The sequence below is a fragment of the Chroicocephalus ridibundus genome, chromosome 5, assembly GCF_963924245.1.
Source record: "Chroicocephalus ridibundus chromosome 5, bChrRid1.1, whole genome shotgun sequence".
Classification (NCBI taxonomy): Eukaryota; Metazoa; Chordata; class Aves; order Charadriiformes; family Laridae; genus Chroicocephalus; species Chroicocephalus ridibundus.
In genome coordinates this window covers 78,261,994-78,278,159 of record NC_086288.1, presented here as the reverse complement: position 1 = coordinate 78,278,159, position 16,166 = coordinate 78,261,994, and the positions used below count along the sequence as shown (strand labels likewise).

The window sequence follows — 16,166 nt, the reverse complement described above, 5'->3', positions numbered from 1 at the left end:
CTGCTTTAATACCTCCTTGAGAACTATATTTAAAAATGTAACTTTTAAGAACAACCTTTTTTTACCTAGGGATATTACAAGTATGAGAGGGAGAGAGAGACAAGACATTAAAAGATGACAGGAGCATATCTGATTGCATTATCGTTTTACAAACAATCTATTTTTGATTGAGATTTACTCTGCATAAAACCAATCAGTTAATGTGCTACACGCTGACAGTTCAAACACTTACACCTGTGATCTGCGTCGTGTTTTCGCTGGCATCAGGGAGCAGCAGGGTAATGCAGTTTTGCAAGAGTTGTCATTTTTTTACTTACTTTATGTATCATTCGATTCTGGTTTCATCTTCTCTTTCCTTCTGAGCAGGATGCTGTGTCAGCTCTGCTGGAGAGGACATCTGCTGAGCTGGAAGCAGTAGAACAAGAGCTGGCTGAAGACGAGGAGGAGGAAGAGGAGGAACAGGAGCAAAGGGGCTCTGAGGAAGATTGGTAAAGCCACTTTTCCTCCCTCACTGTTCATGCCTGAATGATTCCGCTCATTCCTCCTGTTGTTAGACGGAAGAAAGGGCTGTACTTTTGGAAGAGATCATAGAATCATGGAGTGGTTTGGGTTGGAAGGGACCTCTAAAGACCATCTAGTCCCACCCCCCTGCCCTGGGCAGGGACACCTCCCACCAGCCCAGGTTGCTCCAAGCCCCGTCCAGCCTGGCCTTGAACCCCTCCAGGGATGGGGCAGCCACAGCTTCTCTGGGCAACCTGGGCCAGGGGCTCACCACCACTGGAATTGGGGTAAAGTCTCACTCTCTTGTGCGGTCAATTCATTCACCGCCTTTTAGGTTTACAGTGTCTTGGCTGCTCTGTTAACTCCTGCTGTTGGTGCTCCTCCATTCCATGTACATCTTCCCGTGAAACCACCTGGGGAGCCTGAGCCACTGGAATTGTACTAGAATGTCTCATATCAAATATTAATTGCATTAACTATAATGAGCAACTAATAGGATTTGAAAAGAGAGCTGCTGTCTGAAAAAGCCACTGTGTGTGTGCTTCCATTGATGGTCTTGTTTTTTGAAGAAGTTGTGAGCTTTCTCAGGAAACAGATTTCTTGCGAAATTGCTGTGTTGAGTTCTGTTCCTCTGCAGTTTCTTAGCCACAGTGTAAAAATATAAATCCACGCTGTATTGTGGGAGAAGGGGAGACTCGTTCATTTGTTTTAATTATTTATTGCAACCAAAGTCCTTTCAACGTTATCACATACAGCTATTGAATGTGGCGAAGTGTTGTCATAATGATCTTGAAGGTGAACTGTAGTAGAACTTGCTGGGTTTTATTGGAGCATATAATGAAATGCGTCTTCATGTGAACTCAATGGAAGCATTTGGGTGATACGTTTGTTTCCTCTGTCAGGAAAACGTGTACATGCCGAGGCCTTCTGATATCTTTCTCTGGTGGGCTTTTTCAGTTTGAGAATCAGCCTGGGCTACTTCTGTTCGCACAGGTTAGAGATGCTCGCAGAAGCCTCTGATGAAATTGTGGATGAAGAGGAAGATGGCGTGAAGCTGGCTGCAGAAGGCGGCTGTGCTGATGGCATGGGGTTACTCATCGATGCACCAGAAACAAATGAGGACGAGGACAGAGAGAACAGCGATGAGGCCCATGAAAGCCATCAAGGTGCTGTACTGCTAACGCTGGTGAGTACCTTAAAATACACGTGCCTACGCATCTTACTGTCTCCGAAGATCTGTTTCCGAGCAGTTCATGTAGAAGGATGCAGCATCTGAGCATTTACAATTGACGTGGCCTTTGCTGTAGCACTTGTCAGTATGTACTTTTAATGAAATCCGCGTGGTCACTTCTGAACTATGAAGACGGCATTGAACCGACATGCTAGGCACAACTTCCAAGTCAAAGACAATTAACTAAAAAAGTCTGTCTTCACTTTTTTTGTTGCATAGGGAGAATATTCAATATACAAGTGCAGTTCAGTAGCTTCAGCTTGTGCATATTTCAAATATTTCTGCACATCTGTTTCATTGTTTCCCTTTTTTTTTTTTTCCTGATTCATCTGATAAACAGGAGGAAAGATAGAACGGGGTCAAGATCTTTAAACCAATGGAAGGATTTCCTTACTTCTTCCCTTCACTTTTTGGGTGTGAAACACAAAAACTGGCTTAGCAGAGGAGGAAAGATTAATGAATAGAAAATTCCAAAATGCGTGTTCCAAAAACTGTGTACTATTGAACTACCCACACACTGCACATAACAAATTCTAATTCCATGTTCTTGTTAACTGTTCACTTTAAATTATACTCCACTTTTCTGAAAGCACTTTTACTAAACTTTTAATAAACGTATCCCTGATGTGGTAGCACATATTCTAGAAAGAAAATATTGAGAACACCTTTCTGCATCTTAATGAAAATGCCGCTGCATGCGTTAAACCCACAGTTCTGTAAAATAGCAAAGGTAAAAAGGCAAAGAATGACATCTCGTTCCTTCCAAGTTTGTGACAATACCGAAGTTCAGCACCTCAGGGGACTTCCTGGAAACTGTAATTAACTTCCAATTAATGTGGCAAGATGCCAAACGAGCTAAGACTGCGGTATTAAAAGGACTGACAAGTCTGCCGGGTTGCAAGCAAATACAGATCAAAGCCCTAACTCAGTGAGAGGAGACGTCAAGGACGAGATCTGAAGGTTGGGCACGCACACGGGGGTTTTGTTAAGCCCGGGCTGGACAGACCTGGACAGTGAGTGAAAGACAGCGCAGACCTCACTGATCTTTGTGTCCCACATCCTCTCGGGGTTGCAGTTGCATGATTTAGGTCTTTGCATTTATCGCATTGAAAACCACGAACCTCATTAAATGGCCCGAGTTGAAGAAAATGCCCCAGTGCCCATCAGTAAGGCCAGAGGTGCCAGCTGCTGCGGTGCTTCTTCCAGCCGGGCTGTCAGGGTGGCCGCTGCGGGTAAGCACAGGCTGGGCCACCTACAGGGATGCTGGCACCTGAGGCTCCCTGTGGCACGTCCGCGGTGACCGCAGTAGGCTGCAGGTCCTTCTGAGGGGCAGCAGCTGGCAGCGTCTTTTCCTTGGGTTCACAAGGCTGGTGCAGCTCTGCAGACTGCCATAAGGCAGCCCCACTGCTGGGGTTCGGGGGACATACGACAGCACAGCACGTCTGGAAGAACCCGGGCAATGTGACCTTCCCAGCTGCCCCCTTCAGTGTGCACAGGCAGAACCTGTCTGTTCTGCAAATGCAGAGCAAAAGAAATATAAATGCTCAGTAATAATAACACCCTCTGCAAATGGCAAAGCAAACCACTTGTTGCCTCATGGTTGCATCAGACCATCTGCAGGGCAGCAAAGGCCTTTCTGGAAAAGGTTTTACTGGGTGCTAAGAGTACCTTCAAAGACTCCCTCCACACCGTTAGGCGTTTGGGGAATTTCGTGTTTCTTTACTTGGCCTAGCTTCTCTCTGTGTGCAGGATGCTGGTCTTTTTCCATCCCCTACAAGGTAACAAAAATGCTTGTAAAATCCAAAGGCATAAACCCGGTGTAGTGGCATATGTCTGGATACAGTAGTTCTTCTAAACTACATTCCTTTTCATAGGTTGATAAAGAGACTAACACTGAGGAATCGGTTAACGAGAACGCACCAGTCCGACCCAAGGACAGAGCCAGCTGGAGCTCAAGACAGCGTCCTTTTGTCAGGAACAGCATGATCGTGCGCTCACAAACCTTCTCTCCAGGCGAGCGGAACCAGTACATCTGTAGGGTAAGACGAAAAACACTTGGAATGAAGAGCTATTAACTAGAGAGTCATTTAACTTCTCGGGAATGATGCATTAATGACAGTGAGTCATGTACCAATTTTCCCTGCGAGAGGCAGAGCCTGTGCTTTCCCTGGCTTCGTTCTTTCCCCAACTGACCTGATCCAGAGTAGAACTGACTTTCAGCAGAGTTGCGTACTCTCGCAAAACACCTCTACTAGGGCAAAAATGCAGCCCACTGGAGAGAACACAGGTTCCTGTGCTGGCTGTCCGCAAAAAGTGTGTTTCGCTGCATGTCAGCAACTAGAGCTCTCGCGCAGCAAAATAATTTGTTAAAATGTAGAATAGACTTCACTGTAAACTGCCATTGCATTACCATATTTTAATAACGTAACCATTTAAGGGTAACAGTGCGGAAAGAGCTCGGTCATCAATTTTAAATCTCACTTTGTATCTCAACTGGTTTTAAACCTGGGCAGCCCAAATCCTGCTGTAATTACGTCTTTGAAAGATGCGTGAGCGCTGCCTAGGGGCTGAGTTTTAAATGTGGCTTTGGTGACAAAGTTCTCCAGTCTCTCTAGATCTATGGTAGCGTGGAAAAAAAAAAAGATTTAAATTATCAGCCCTGTTGCCGCTAAGCTAACTGTGAAAATCACATGTTTAAAGATTTAAGCATGGATTACCAGCTCTATAGATTTTAATGACAGACACCCTCGAAAAGGCAGTTTGGTTTTGATCTTTAGTTTATACAGGTTACTCGCAAAGTAGGACTTAAAAAAAAAAAAAAAATACTTACACTTTAATTCTTCTGCAGTTCAGTTAGAGGTGGTTGCCTTAATCATTTGAGAACATTAAAGTTGATCACTTCTCTGTGATTATCATCAGCTTAAAAGAAATACAATCTGTAGTCAGTATCTACGTACTTCAATACCTATTCCATATACCCTCCAGAATGAAACGCAGCAGATTGTTTTGTAGCAGTCTTTGCGTAATTTGGGTACGTTACTGGCTGAATTCAGAAGCCAGCCTTCATCTTAATTCCTGTACACTGGAAATCAGTTGTATTGGCAAAAAAATGTGGCCTTGGCTTGCTGCCGGGGGAGGTCTGTGACAGGAAGTAACGCTACTTGCTCTGACGGTTTAGTTACTGCAAACTCCAGAGGCTTTTGCCATCTGGAAAAGTGTCGGGCTTTTGTAGCTTTGAACATGGCTGCGTACCTGCTGCCAGAAGCCAGAATCTAAAAAAACAAACCTTGAATTAAACCATTCTCTTTCTCATTGTGTACGGCATTGCCTGGAAGCAAAACAGCCTGGGAAAAACCTGTGTTTGCATAGATGAATCTTTTGCAGCTTCAGAAGTACTCGTGGGCCACTGCGGGGGCTCGAGGGCGGCCCTGTAGCTGCATCCGAGTCCACGGGGAGGCCGAGCAGCGCGGGTCTCCCCACGTTTTGCACCACAAGCACATCCAGCCTCCCTCCCTTTGTGGCCTATCCCAGAGGAGAGCATCCGCTGGATACGTGCTGGCAAACTGCCGGCTCCTCTCTTCTCAGAAGAGATGGCTTTAAGAAAGCACCCACTCTCATATGACGGTACAGCAAACACAAAGATTTTGGAGGCCCAAAGGACAGACCCAAAGTCTGTTGGTGCCTTTAAAAATACCCCTTGAAAAGTGCTTAAGGAGCATCAGTGACGAGAGCTACCCGTGTAAATCCAGGGGGGAGAACTCCATGGTGAAGAGACAGGTTTCTCTCGAGAGGTGTGTTCATATTGCAAGAGGTTGTATTTCTCACCCCCAACTCCCGGTCAGCCCCGTGTAAGTGTGCGTTAGGGCTCTGGCTACTGACACGTCTTATCGTTTGAGAAACCCACAACAATTTGTTGTCACTGAGACAGTTGTTCTATCACCTGATGACCCCTCCCCAACCAGGAAGGGGAATCAGAGGAAAAACAAGGAAACACAAGGTTTGAAACATAAATAGATTTAATAGGATAAGACTAAATAATCAACATTAATAATACTAAAGAACCAGTATTGATCCCGATACCGACATAAAACATACAAGGGTCATACCCAGCCCATTCCATCAGCAGGAGCCGTGCACTCCCCGCAGGGAGGGCCAATGTGGGACCCTGCGAGCGCTGCGGCTGCGGGAGGACGGGAAGGGCTCAGGGCTCCGGCACCGGGGCAAGGAGTGCTCAGGATGGCAGCCATCAAGGCAGAGAGAGAGAACTCCTCAGCAGACTTTCTGATTTATATTGAACGTGACGTTCATGGTATGAAATAACCCTGTTGGCAGCTTGGGTCAAGTGCCCGGGTCTCGCTCCTCCTCATCCCCGCACCTGGCAAGGCTCGAACACACTGAGAGCTTGAATCCTGCATACGAGAGCTGGCCATAAAGTAAGTATTTTCACCAGTTCAGACACTAGTTTTCTAGAAGTGCAGTTTTCCCAGTGATTAGAAGAGAAATCACTCCTGTGTTGCTCAAACGAGGGCACGTTAGCAGGATGATTCTTTTTGTCCATCCTTTTCTGAAGAGGTGAAATAAATAGCCTGCAGATAGATGCTTCTCTTTTCTCTGAAGGTTACCACCACACACGGGGGCGCATCTAACGATCAGTCCGCCCTGATGTATGTGGAACTAATGCTATAATTAAGAAGAAACTACTGCTGAGCTGCGGCGCATGTTTTTGGGAAGCAGGAAGCGTTTCTGAAGGAAGCTGTAGGCACACCTATTCTGGTTACAAATAACAACAATACAAAAATACCACTTGTTGGGCAGGTGCACATCCACAGTAATTTAACTTCCCTGCAGTAAATGTATTAAAAGCCTGCCCCAGGTAAATGAAATCCATAGTTTATAATCATATAAAAGCCAGACAGTGATTTGGCAGTACTTAATAGCCACGGTGCCCCCCCTTGCATTCCTAAAGAGCCTACTTACTATTCATTCAGTTAGATCAATGCTTGTCTCGGTTTAGGAATAAAATTTGAGAGTAGACGCTTATTCTAGTTGGAAAAAAAAATAATCTATACTAAGAATGACCTAGATGTGTATCAACAGTGAGGTTTTCTGCCTGGTTCTATCAATACAGATGTATTTGTGGATGAAGATGCTTTATATCTCTGTCTGTTATGTGTGTTTTGACAGTTGAATCGAAGTGACAGCGACAGCTCGACACTAGCCAAAAAGTCTCTCTTTGTGAGAAATGCCACAGAACGGCGGAGCCTAAGAGTTAAACGGGTATGTGCTGTGTTACCTGCACGTGGTTTCAAACAAAGCACGGGGAGAGCAGGAGTAGCAAACATCTCAAACCATACGCTTTATTTCAAGTATTTCAGCAAAAGAGATGCAAGTACCACGTGTGGTCCTGTAGTTTCCGGTTGAAATGTCAACATGGTGGTCTCAGTCCTGCATCTTCCCCCACCACCAAAGCGTCTGCTGTTCTAGTTGTGGCTGAAGCCAGTAGCAGGACGCGGGTGCCCAGCAGCGTGGCATCTCCTGTTGAACTTTAGCTTGTTACCGGTAAAGAACTCAAATATTACATAGTGCCCCAAGGTGACTTACACTGCACAAAAGTCAATGCCGGCAACATATATCTCGAGCAAATTTTGGTGGAAATTTCAAGGATTCACATGTCCTTTTAAAGCGGGTTTACTCTTCTCCAAGAGTGTTTTAGCAAAATGATTGAAGGACGAGAGCAAGACCGTATTTCTCGTGCATGGATTTTATTCTTACGTGAGTTCAGAGAGATATCTTTTAATCTTGATTGTAACTAAAAACCACTTCTGCGGAAGGGTTGTTATCAGGTAGCAGGATTACATTTGGCATAAGAAAGAAATCCGGAATAGTCTGAGATGGCTTCTCCTGCCTGACTTACTCATGCGAAAAGTCGCTGTGAGAGGGCAGTAAATAAATGTGAAATACACTAAAAAATGCCTGTTTACAGAGTTCATAACATTATGTGTTTGCTTAGGCCTTGAAAAAGCAAATGTTAATAAACATAAATAATGTAGGGGAAATGTGTGTAGTTTTGGCCTCCTGGCCTTGCATTGTCCTGGGGATCGGAATGGGGGGTTTGTTTTTAACCTGTAAATGTATCGTTGTACACCTGGTTGGAGAAGCTTTTGCACTTAGTTTTAACCTCGTGACTGAAGAAAAATTCCAGAATAGATGAATTTTTGGACTTGGATCTCATCATAGCAGTTTTCTGCTAAAGAAAAACAAAGAAACTATTTGTGCTTTTCTGACTGTTTTATGTCAAACCCTACCCTGGCCTCTCCAGATAGTAACTTTTATTGTTGTGTCTCCCAAATGATTCAGCCTGTTTGCCAACCAATCATGCGGAGAGCTACGCAAGAGTGCCCCATACGCACTTCCCTGGACTTGGAGCTGGACCTCCAGGCATCACGCACGAGACAGAATCGTCTGAATGATGAGCTTCAGGCCTTGCGGGATCTCAAACAAAAGCTTGAGGAAATGAAAGGCAGAGGAGAGACAGACCTTCCCCTGTGTGTGCTAGAGGATGAACGATTCCAGAAACTCTTGAAACAAGCTGAAAAACAGGTATGAGCAGCGTACAGATACTGTGTGAATGAATATGCATGTGCCCCTACCTTTTTCTACAAATGCATTAAGGAATTTGGTCTGTCATGTTAAACGTTTTTACAGAAGCTCACATTTGATTAATTACACCTCTGAACTACATAGTGTAAACAATATTTCTTTATTAGTCAATACTACAGCATTTAAACTTAGAATTTGAGGTAGTATTTTTTCTAGTGCCCTCTAAATACTTTTGTAGTTCAGAGTAGAATCTCTGTTATTTGGAGTAATACTTGTGGTCGATGTAGTAAAAGACTATAGACATCGACTTAAAAGTTCATTTAAAATTCTCACGTCCCAGCCGTACTTCCACAGCCAGGCGTGTGCTTTTCGTCCTTCAGCAGCAGTCGATCGGCAGGCTGCGCAGAACTTGCAGCCAAAAGATCTTGGTAACAGGTCGAGAGGGGCAATGACCGTTACTTGTGGTGGTAGGGGCAGGTGGGAAAGGCAGTGCTTCCACTGTGGCTTATTTCCTTGTGCAGGATGTTCTCGTTTTGGCAAAAGAAAGCCAAATTCTATTCTTTGTGTGATAATCTGTGAAACAATGCAAGTATATGTGCGCTGTCTCTAAACTGCCGTAAGATAAGATGGGATGCCCTCGTGTGGATGAAAGACAAGAAACAGGATAGAAGGAACGAGAGCCAACAGTGACAAGTTGGAACATGGAAAATTCCAGCAAGATAGATGAAAAAGTTGGATGTTATGGGGTTTTTGTTTTGTTTTGGGGAGGTTGGTTGTTTTTATAAATTGCGATACCGGTTGTTAAGGGAGGAAAAAAGCCAATCAAACCAAAAAACCCTCCAGCCTCCACAGGTGGAGACATTTAGAACCTAACTGGACAGGACCCTGAGCACCCAGCTCCAGCTTCACCTACTCTGAACAGGAGGTTGGAGTAAATGCCCTCTGGACCCCGCTTCCCGTCTGTGTCAGTCCATGTCCATCAGTTTTCCATGAGAGGAGGTTGCTCGTGACATCCAGGAGGAATTTGTACTTTTCAGCTATTTATGGTTGATAGAGATTAGTGTTTTGGTGACACCAAATTATATGGAGTAGTAAAAATGGAAAGCAGTTTCAGCAAGGTGCAGAGGACCTCCTAATACGTAAGCAATAGCTGTTGGTTTTGACGGTTTGTTTTGTTTTGTTAAAAGCTAAATGTCAGTAAATAGCCTTGTGTAGAGGAAGGAAGGGGTGATCCTAATATTTACATACCCAGAGCTGAGCTCCGAATTACATGTTGGGAATGAGATGCTCCAGACAGAAGAAAGAAAAACACCAGCAAAATCATCACGGCGATCAGCAGATGTCAAAAAGCAAATAAGACAGGAATTACTAAGAAAAGAAGTAGGAACAAAACAAATCATTGTTTTATGATATGAATAGATGTTATGCCTGTAAATTAAATATTCAGTTCTGGTTCCCCTTCTCAAAGTGGATAATAAAACGACAGAGGGTGGACGGGAATGGTCACACGAAGAGACAGCTTCCATGTTAGGAGCGGCTGTAAAACTGAAAGCTATGTAATATAAATTATATAAAAATATAAAAACTATATAACTGAAGGCTGTAAAATCATGAGTGAGGCGGAGGAGAGCAATTAATCATTGGCTTTTATAATACGGGAAGCAGGGAACTGAAGAGGTGGCAGGTTAAATACAAGCAAACGCAGCGTAACATTTAGAAACTGTAAAAATGTTTTCCACACAACACTGAGTGCTGCGAGTTTGCAGAGGTTCAAAAAGCAGTTTGATAAATTCATGGAAAAAAAATCCATCCGAGGTCATTAACCATAATGGTATCACCTACTTGAAGAAGTCCTTGACCATCTGATAGTTTAGGAAACAAAACTTTTTCCCAGTATGTTCTCCCAGCTTTGTGTTTACGCCCTGTTCTGTCCGCTCTCTCTTCCTGTCTCTCTTCCCCTGGCATCTGCTGTTGGCTCCAGCGAGCGGAGTTCTAAAATGGCTATAAAATACAAGCGGAGCTTAGGCTGAGCATTGACAAGCGCTCTGAAAAACCCTGGGGCAAAATGGGATAAGACAGCACAACGCTGAAACATCGCACGGTGTAACTGCGTGGGTTTTTACCATGAGAGTGCATTGCAGGGATTTGATCTTTCTAAGTTTTAACCCATAGAACCAGTTGCTTGTATAAAAGCACAGCTACATTTATTTAGAAGTTCGTCTAATGCTGGATGCAGGATAGAAATGATAATTTTTAATTGTTTATTTAATTTAAAACTTCTCCCACTCTTAAAGCTATTCCCACTAGAATAGAGTACGCCTCCGCAACATTTAATATTATAAATCCTTTGGATTTGTGCTTTCTTATTTCAGCTGGCTCTTTTCAGGGCAGCATTGTCATGTTTTATATCTCTGGTATCAGTGATCAACACCGTGACGCGCACTGCCACGAGGAATAAGGGTAATAATGTACGTTCCTAAAATATATGCGGGCTGCGGCACCGCGTTTAAGTCCTTCTTTCCAAGCTAAAAGTCAGAAGAACAATCGCAGCCACTCCACCTCTTTGAAGAGAGCTTACAAAGTTTCTAGAAATATTTTTACCCTTAAAATCATTGCAGCCTTCCCCTGTGGAGCAAAACAACCCTGAGATCGCTGTACTCTGCTGTCAGCGTTTCCTCTTGGGTTGGCAAAACGCAGCAGCCTAGAGAACATTGTCATAGATTATTTTTTAGATCCTGCGGGCATTATAATGGCGCAGACTAATGCAGCAGCTGGAAGTGCCAGAGAAAGTGAGAGAGTCTCAAGTGAAAAATGAAACTGCAGATGTGGGGGATGTTGAAAAATCAGTGGCTGCTTCCTAGCACGCAGGAACTCTGCTTGAAGCCAAATCCACAGGCTCCGCACCTTCCCTCCCCTCCCGACCGCACCTTCTGAAGTACAGCAAGTACGTAAAGCCCGCTCATACTGGCAGATCGGAAAACAGTAGGTAATTCTGCGCACCAGAAGCGTTTTCTCTTATTCAGGTGCATTTTTGTGAGAAATCAGGCAGCGTTTCAAAGTTTGGGTCTTAAATCTTCATAGAAGTAAGTTTTCAGACACCGAGTGTCCTCTGAAGTGCTTCCTCTTTGTGTACGTCCAATAAAGATTCCTGTGAATATCGGTAAAGATCATCTTTATTTCTTTTCAGTAGATCTTCTACGTAGAGGTGATCTGTAATTATGTCGTTAATGCCACAAATATGCCCTTGTTCCAATGTTTTGGTGTTTAGCAGAGTTGACAGTTTTCCTTTAGATTCACTTTTATTCTTCTATACGAAAACCAACAAACCGGACAAGAATTAGTGTCTCGGCTGTAATTTTCATAGTGTTTATTCTTTGTTATCTCACCCTTAAGCTAAGTGCAGATGCAGTGATTCCTATCTGGCACTTATTTTTGGCAGGTAAGTGCCAGATTTTTGGCACTTAGTGAATGTATGGCCAATGTATTTGTGCTTTTCTGTATTTTATACAATGGAGGATCCACCGTCTTTATAATTCACGCAAGAAACATGACGTAAACATAAACCTGGTCATGTACGTACCTTCTCACACGCACCCTCTTAGGGACACTGGGCTGAAATCGGCGTTTCTCCGAGAGCATCCTGAAAAAAGAAAAGGATTAAAAAATGAAAAAGGAATACATGGTAATGGAAAGTATTAAAACAAAGAAGTCATCTGTGCTGTTAACCTGAGATGCAGGAGTCACAAGAATCTCATGTATAATTAGGGAAAAGATAAAATTAGAGGTTTTCTGTGTTTAGTGCTTTGATGATAAATATTAACTAGGGGAGCTGCTAAAACATATGGCCAGTGACATATGTAAGATTAATACACTTAGCAGTTGCAGATTGCAAATTTATGTTCACTAATTAATAAGGAAAACAGTATTTATAGGTTAATTTCATTTTAAAATCATAGCTATTTGGGAAGTTAACAGCAGTAGAAGCTGACGGGATTTTGAGCGATTTTCTGAAAGGTCGGTGTTCTTTCCTGTAAAACACTCCCATAGAAAACTCTGGAGCGCGTTTCAGCAGACAGAGGGTACCGCTCTCCTGCTGTGAACAGATTTCTGTAAATACCCAGTGTGAAACTGGTCGTATGGACTGACCTTTTTGAATTAGTTGGTTTCGTTGTTTGGGACTCTACTGGGTTGAATTCGGAACTGGAGACAGGAACTCCTAAGTTATAAACTGATTTTGAAGATCGCCATCGCTGGCTTGGGCATGTGTTTTAATTTGAGGTAACACAACAGCATTTTCCAGTCCGAGTCCCTGAAGTTAAGCATCAAAAATTGGTAAAGACACATGTAATGGAGCCAGCAATACCGAGGCAGGGAAATACTGCGACTTACTGGTGGGTGCGCAGCTGCTCAGCCGCGTTCTCCTCAAGAAAGGTCCTTGATCTCTTGTTCCCGCTGGTGGTCTCTTCACTGGCCTTGGCTTTTACAGCCCTACAATGCAAATGGAAGAAGTGAGGCTCACATGCAAAACAGGTGTCGTGTCGTGAGTAAAAGCACAAAAGTTCATGAACATTCACTTTGCTACCAAGGTCAACAAAACTTGAAAGTGTTTTCCGAGAGCAGGCCTGCTCTATTTTTTTCTTGTCTGTCATTTTAGAGTTGATACAGGCAACTTTCCTGAGAGCTTTCATTGGAAATAAAAGTATTTTACATGGAAAGAGAATCACTCTCTCCTGGTTCTAAAAAGGTATTTGGATAGACAACATTTGTTCATCCAAATTCAGGTATTGTCTAGCTATAGCCCTAAGAAATAACTCATCAAAATTTATAACACCTCGCAACCACCTGCGATGGCATGGGATTTGCTCTATTTAATTTTTTAGGAAAAGCTCTGTTATCTGCTTTCATGCCCACGGCTTAGGCTTTTGATATCAGTCTTTTCTCTTGTTGACCCTCTGTATGGAGATTTTCATAGAATCATTTAGGTTGGAAAAGACCTTTAAGATCATCGAGACCAACCATAAACCTAACACTGCCGGGTGTTTTGCTTGACGCAGAAGAATTTGCCATTTCTTTGAAATGACCGGTTGTTCATTATTAGCAAAATACAATTATTTTTCCTGTTTACAGGCTGAACAGTCAAAAGAAGAAGAGAAACAAGGCTTAAGTGCTGAGAAGCTGATGAGGAAAGCTTCGAAGGACGTGTGCCGGTTACGGGAGCAGAGCCAGAAAGTGCCGCTGCAGGTGCAGTCATTCAGGTACGGCCTCTGCTGCTTTTCATGCTCGTTTTAGTGTAGCGAAACAACACGAAATATTTCTAAATATAATCAGACACGCCCTGTAATATTAGTCAAAGTGCACGTGCCTTGGGCTGGCGAGGAACACCATACGTTCATCATGTACTTCAAAGCCGGAGTGTGGCATCTGCCGTGGGCGAGCGGGTGCGTGGCCACGGCCGTGGCTGGTCGGCAGCGGGATCTGCTCCGGTGATGGCAGGTGCCCCTCGAGGAGAAGAACAGTGCACGTCTCCTCAGGAAACTGATCAACCACTACTTGCGCCTTGCTCAGGACGTACTGTTCAAGAGGGATCTGGAATCCCTCCTCCTTTTGGTTGCAGGAACAGCAGTCGATTACATGAAGCAATTAATCAAGTGTTCTTGCTTAGCATAAGCCAGAACGAACACTTTCTATCTCAAACCGTAATTCTAACTGGTCTGAATTCCTAAATGACTGGACAGCAAGTGGCAGGCTGGCAGCCCAAAGGCCACGCTTTAAAAAGGTGATCTTGCTCTGAGCTGCTGTTTCTGATGGGAACCCAAAGCTTTGCCAGGGGGAAACGTGGGTGAGTCTCCTGGACAGAGTGCCCTCCTGAGGCTGCCTTGTCCTCGCCCTGCTCCCTGGGCTCCTTACAGTGCTCTGGCCTCAGAGAGCGATCACACAAAGGCATTTCTGAAGCTCTCAAGAAGGATGACTCTTCGGAGCTTTCATTTTTAAGCCCCCAACACTTATCATCCGCTTCCCAGGCTGCGGGCAGACAAGCTTGTGTAAACCGGTTACGCTTCAATAATCTCTCACTTCGTAGGAGGCAGAAACGGTAACAGCGGAGGGGAAGCGACTAGAGAATGGGTTGACAATTCTGCTTCTCTCCGTCTTGCCCAGACAATTACTTTTTTCCGCCCTCCCTTTTCCCAGGTCAGGACAGAATGTTTTACTTTGCCTTTTCATCCCCCCACTGAAATATCATCATAGGAAATTCAGTGACTAGATCAATATTTCAGTCTCATCATTGAAGTTATTAATGGAAGATTGATTTTTATTTTCTTTTTCAAAATTGAAGCTGCTTTTTACATAAATCTGCCTAAGAGGAGAATTATGTCGGAATGCTGTGGCAACCACCTTTGTTGTAAATAAATTCATTGGGTATTTTCCTCACCGTGTATTTTCCTACCCTATGTTTTGAAGAAGCGCTGTAACATTAGCAACTGTACCGCAGGTGACACTGGAGTCATGCCGCAAATAGTAAAATAATAACTTGTTTTCTTTTCTGATTTCAGGGAGAAGATAGCATACTTCACAAGAGCAAAGATCAGTATCCCAGCCCTTCCCGCCGATGATGTATAATTATGCATTTTCATTGCAGTCTTTTCCCACTTGCTCATCTCTTTTCAGATGAACTTTGTCGTTCCAGTGACCTGCTTTCAAAGATCTTCTACGTTACATTCACTATCGATGTGTTTATTTGTAAAATACAGTGAATTGAATTGTTGTATGCTTAAAAAAAATGGCGGAAAAACCCCAACAACCGGAAAACCAAAGTAGATTAATTTTGGTATACTGATGCTGATTTTGTACAGTTTGTATGTATGGCATGTGGTTTTATTTTGTAAAGACGGCACAAAGGAACAAAGGCAGTACTGAGCACGTGTCCTGTTGAACCGCACTGTGTTGAGAAATATTACGTTCAACAGAAGCTTGTTTATCTTTTCGCTATTTTCCTGTGAGCAGACTGTGAAGATGGCTGGTTTTGCCATGCAATATTTTTTTTGTACAAGGGTGCGACTTTTATAGTTTAAAGTTAACCACGAGCGTCAGCTCCTTCCCAAAACATCGAGGCTGCCTCACAACAGCTGCTAATTAGATTCATCGCCCACATTGGAATTTTGTTTCTGAAAACAAATTTCTTCTGGTTTTGTTTTTGTTTTTTAATGCTTTGTAGGAAGAGAGGTCGGAGTTTAGTTTTGTGAATGTACAGTCCTTTAACCTGCACTAAAAGGTTTCTTGCGTCTGCGGGAGAGTGAGAAAGGCAAGGCAGACAAGTAACCCTAAAAAAAAAAAAACCCTACTCTGAGGCTACCAAAAGGGGCAGCTGCTTTCTGAACTGGAAGCTGAATCAAATTCATAATACCAACATTGCCATCAGAATAGTTACAGCCACTGTACACTTAAAAAGCAGAGTTTCTCTGTGTTAAGCTTTTGTCCTGGAGGCTGTCGTACCGCCAGCGAGGAACCGGTGACAGTGCTTGTTTGCTTTCCAAATATGAAGGTGTTGCCTTTGAAGCGTTTGTGGCAGGAGAAACATCTATCGCACACCAAGTCACATACCAGCAGTCTTGGTGGTAAGGTAAACCCTTTCTGAAAAGGAAGAGTTCGTGACTAGAAGTCTTCACATATCTCAGTACAATAAATAACTTCGGTAAAGATACACCGCTGGCCCTGTACGCAGTTGAGGGTGCAGAGGTTTAATAAACAGACGTGCACAGCATGGTTCAAATCTGTCTTGCGTGCAGCAGCCGGCCAGGAGCAGCAGCACCTGGGCTGGGGTCTGGAAGAAGTCCGG

The 16,166-nt window shown here is 43.7% G+C and overlaps 2 protein-coding genes across 7 annotated transcripts in view; one reads left to right on the top strand and one right to left on the bottom strand.

Moving 5' to 3' along the window:
* WWC2 (WW and C2 domain containing 2) overlaps positions 1 to 15,669 on the top strand; it is a 105,505-nt gene extending 89,836 nt beyond the window's left edge. Inside the window, exons 17-23 of the mRNA XM_063335566.1 lie at positions 367 to 488; positions 1,495 to 1,687; positions 3,607 to 3,771; positions 6,917 to 7,009; positions 8,090 to 8,332; positions 13,460 to 13,587; positions 14,884 to 15,669. Coding sequence (XP_063191636.1) covers positions 367 to 488; positions 1,495 to 1,687; positions 3,607 to 3,771; positions 6,917 to 7,009; positions 8,090 to 8,332; positions 13,460 to 13,587; positions 14,884 to 14,950 — 1,011 coding nt within the window. The 3' untranslated portion in view covers positions 14,951 to 15,669. The remainder of the gene's footprint in view (positions 1 to 366; positions 489 to 1,494; positions 1,688 to 3,606; positions 3,772 to 6,916; positions 7,010 to 8,089; positions 8,333 to 13,459; positions 13,588 to 14,883) is intronic.
* LOC134515932 (claudin-22-like) overlaps positions 8,345 to 16,166 on the bottom strand; it is a 56,716-nt gene continuing 48,894 nt past the window's right edge. For 5 of the 6 annotated variants that reach the window (XR_010071172.1, XR_010071173.1, XR_010071174.1 and 2 more), the window contains 4 exons: positions 12,722 to 12,820; positions 12,479 to 12,641; positions 11,913 to 11,972; positions 8,345 to 11,480 (listed from right to left, as the gene is read on the bottom strand). The gene's annotated coding sequence lies outside the window, so the exon portion shown is untranslated. The other variant, XM_063335565.1, reaches the window with a different exon arrangement.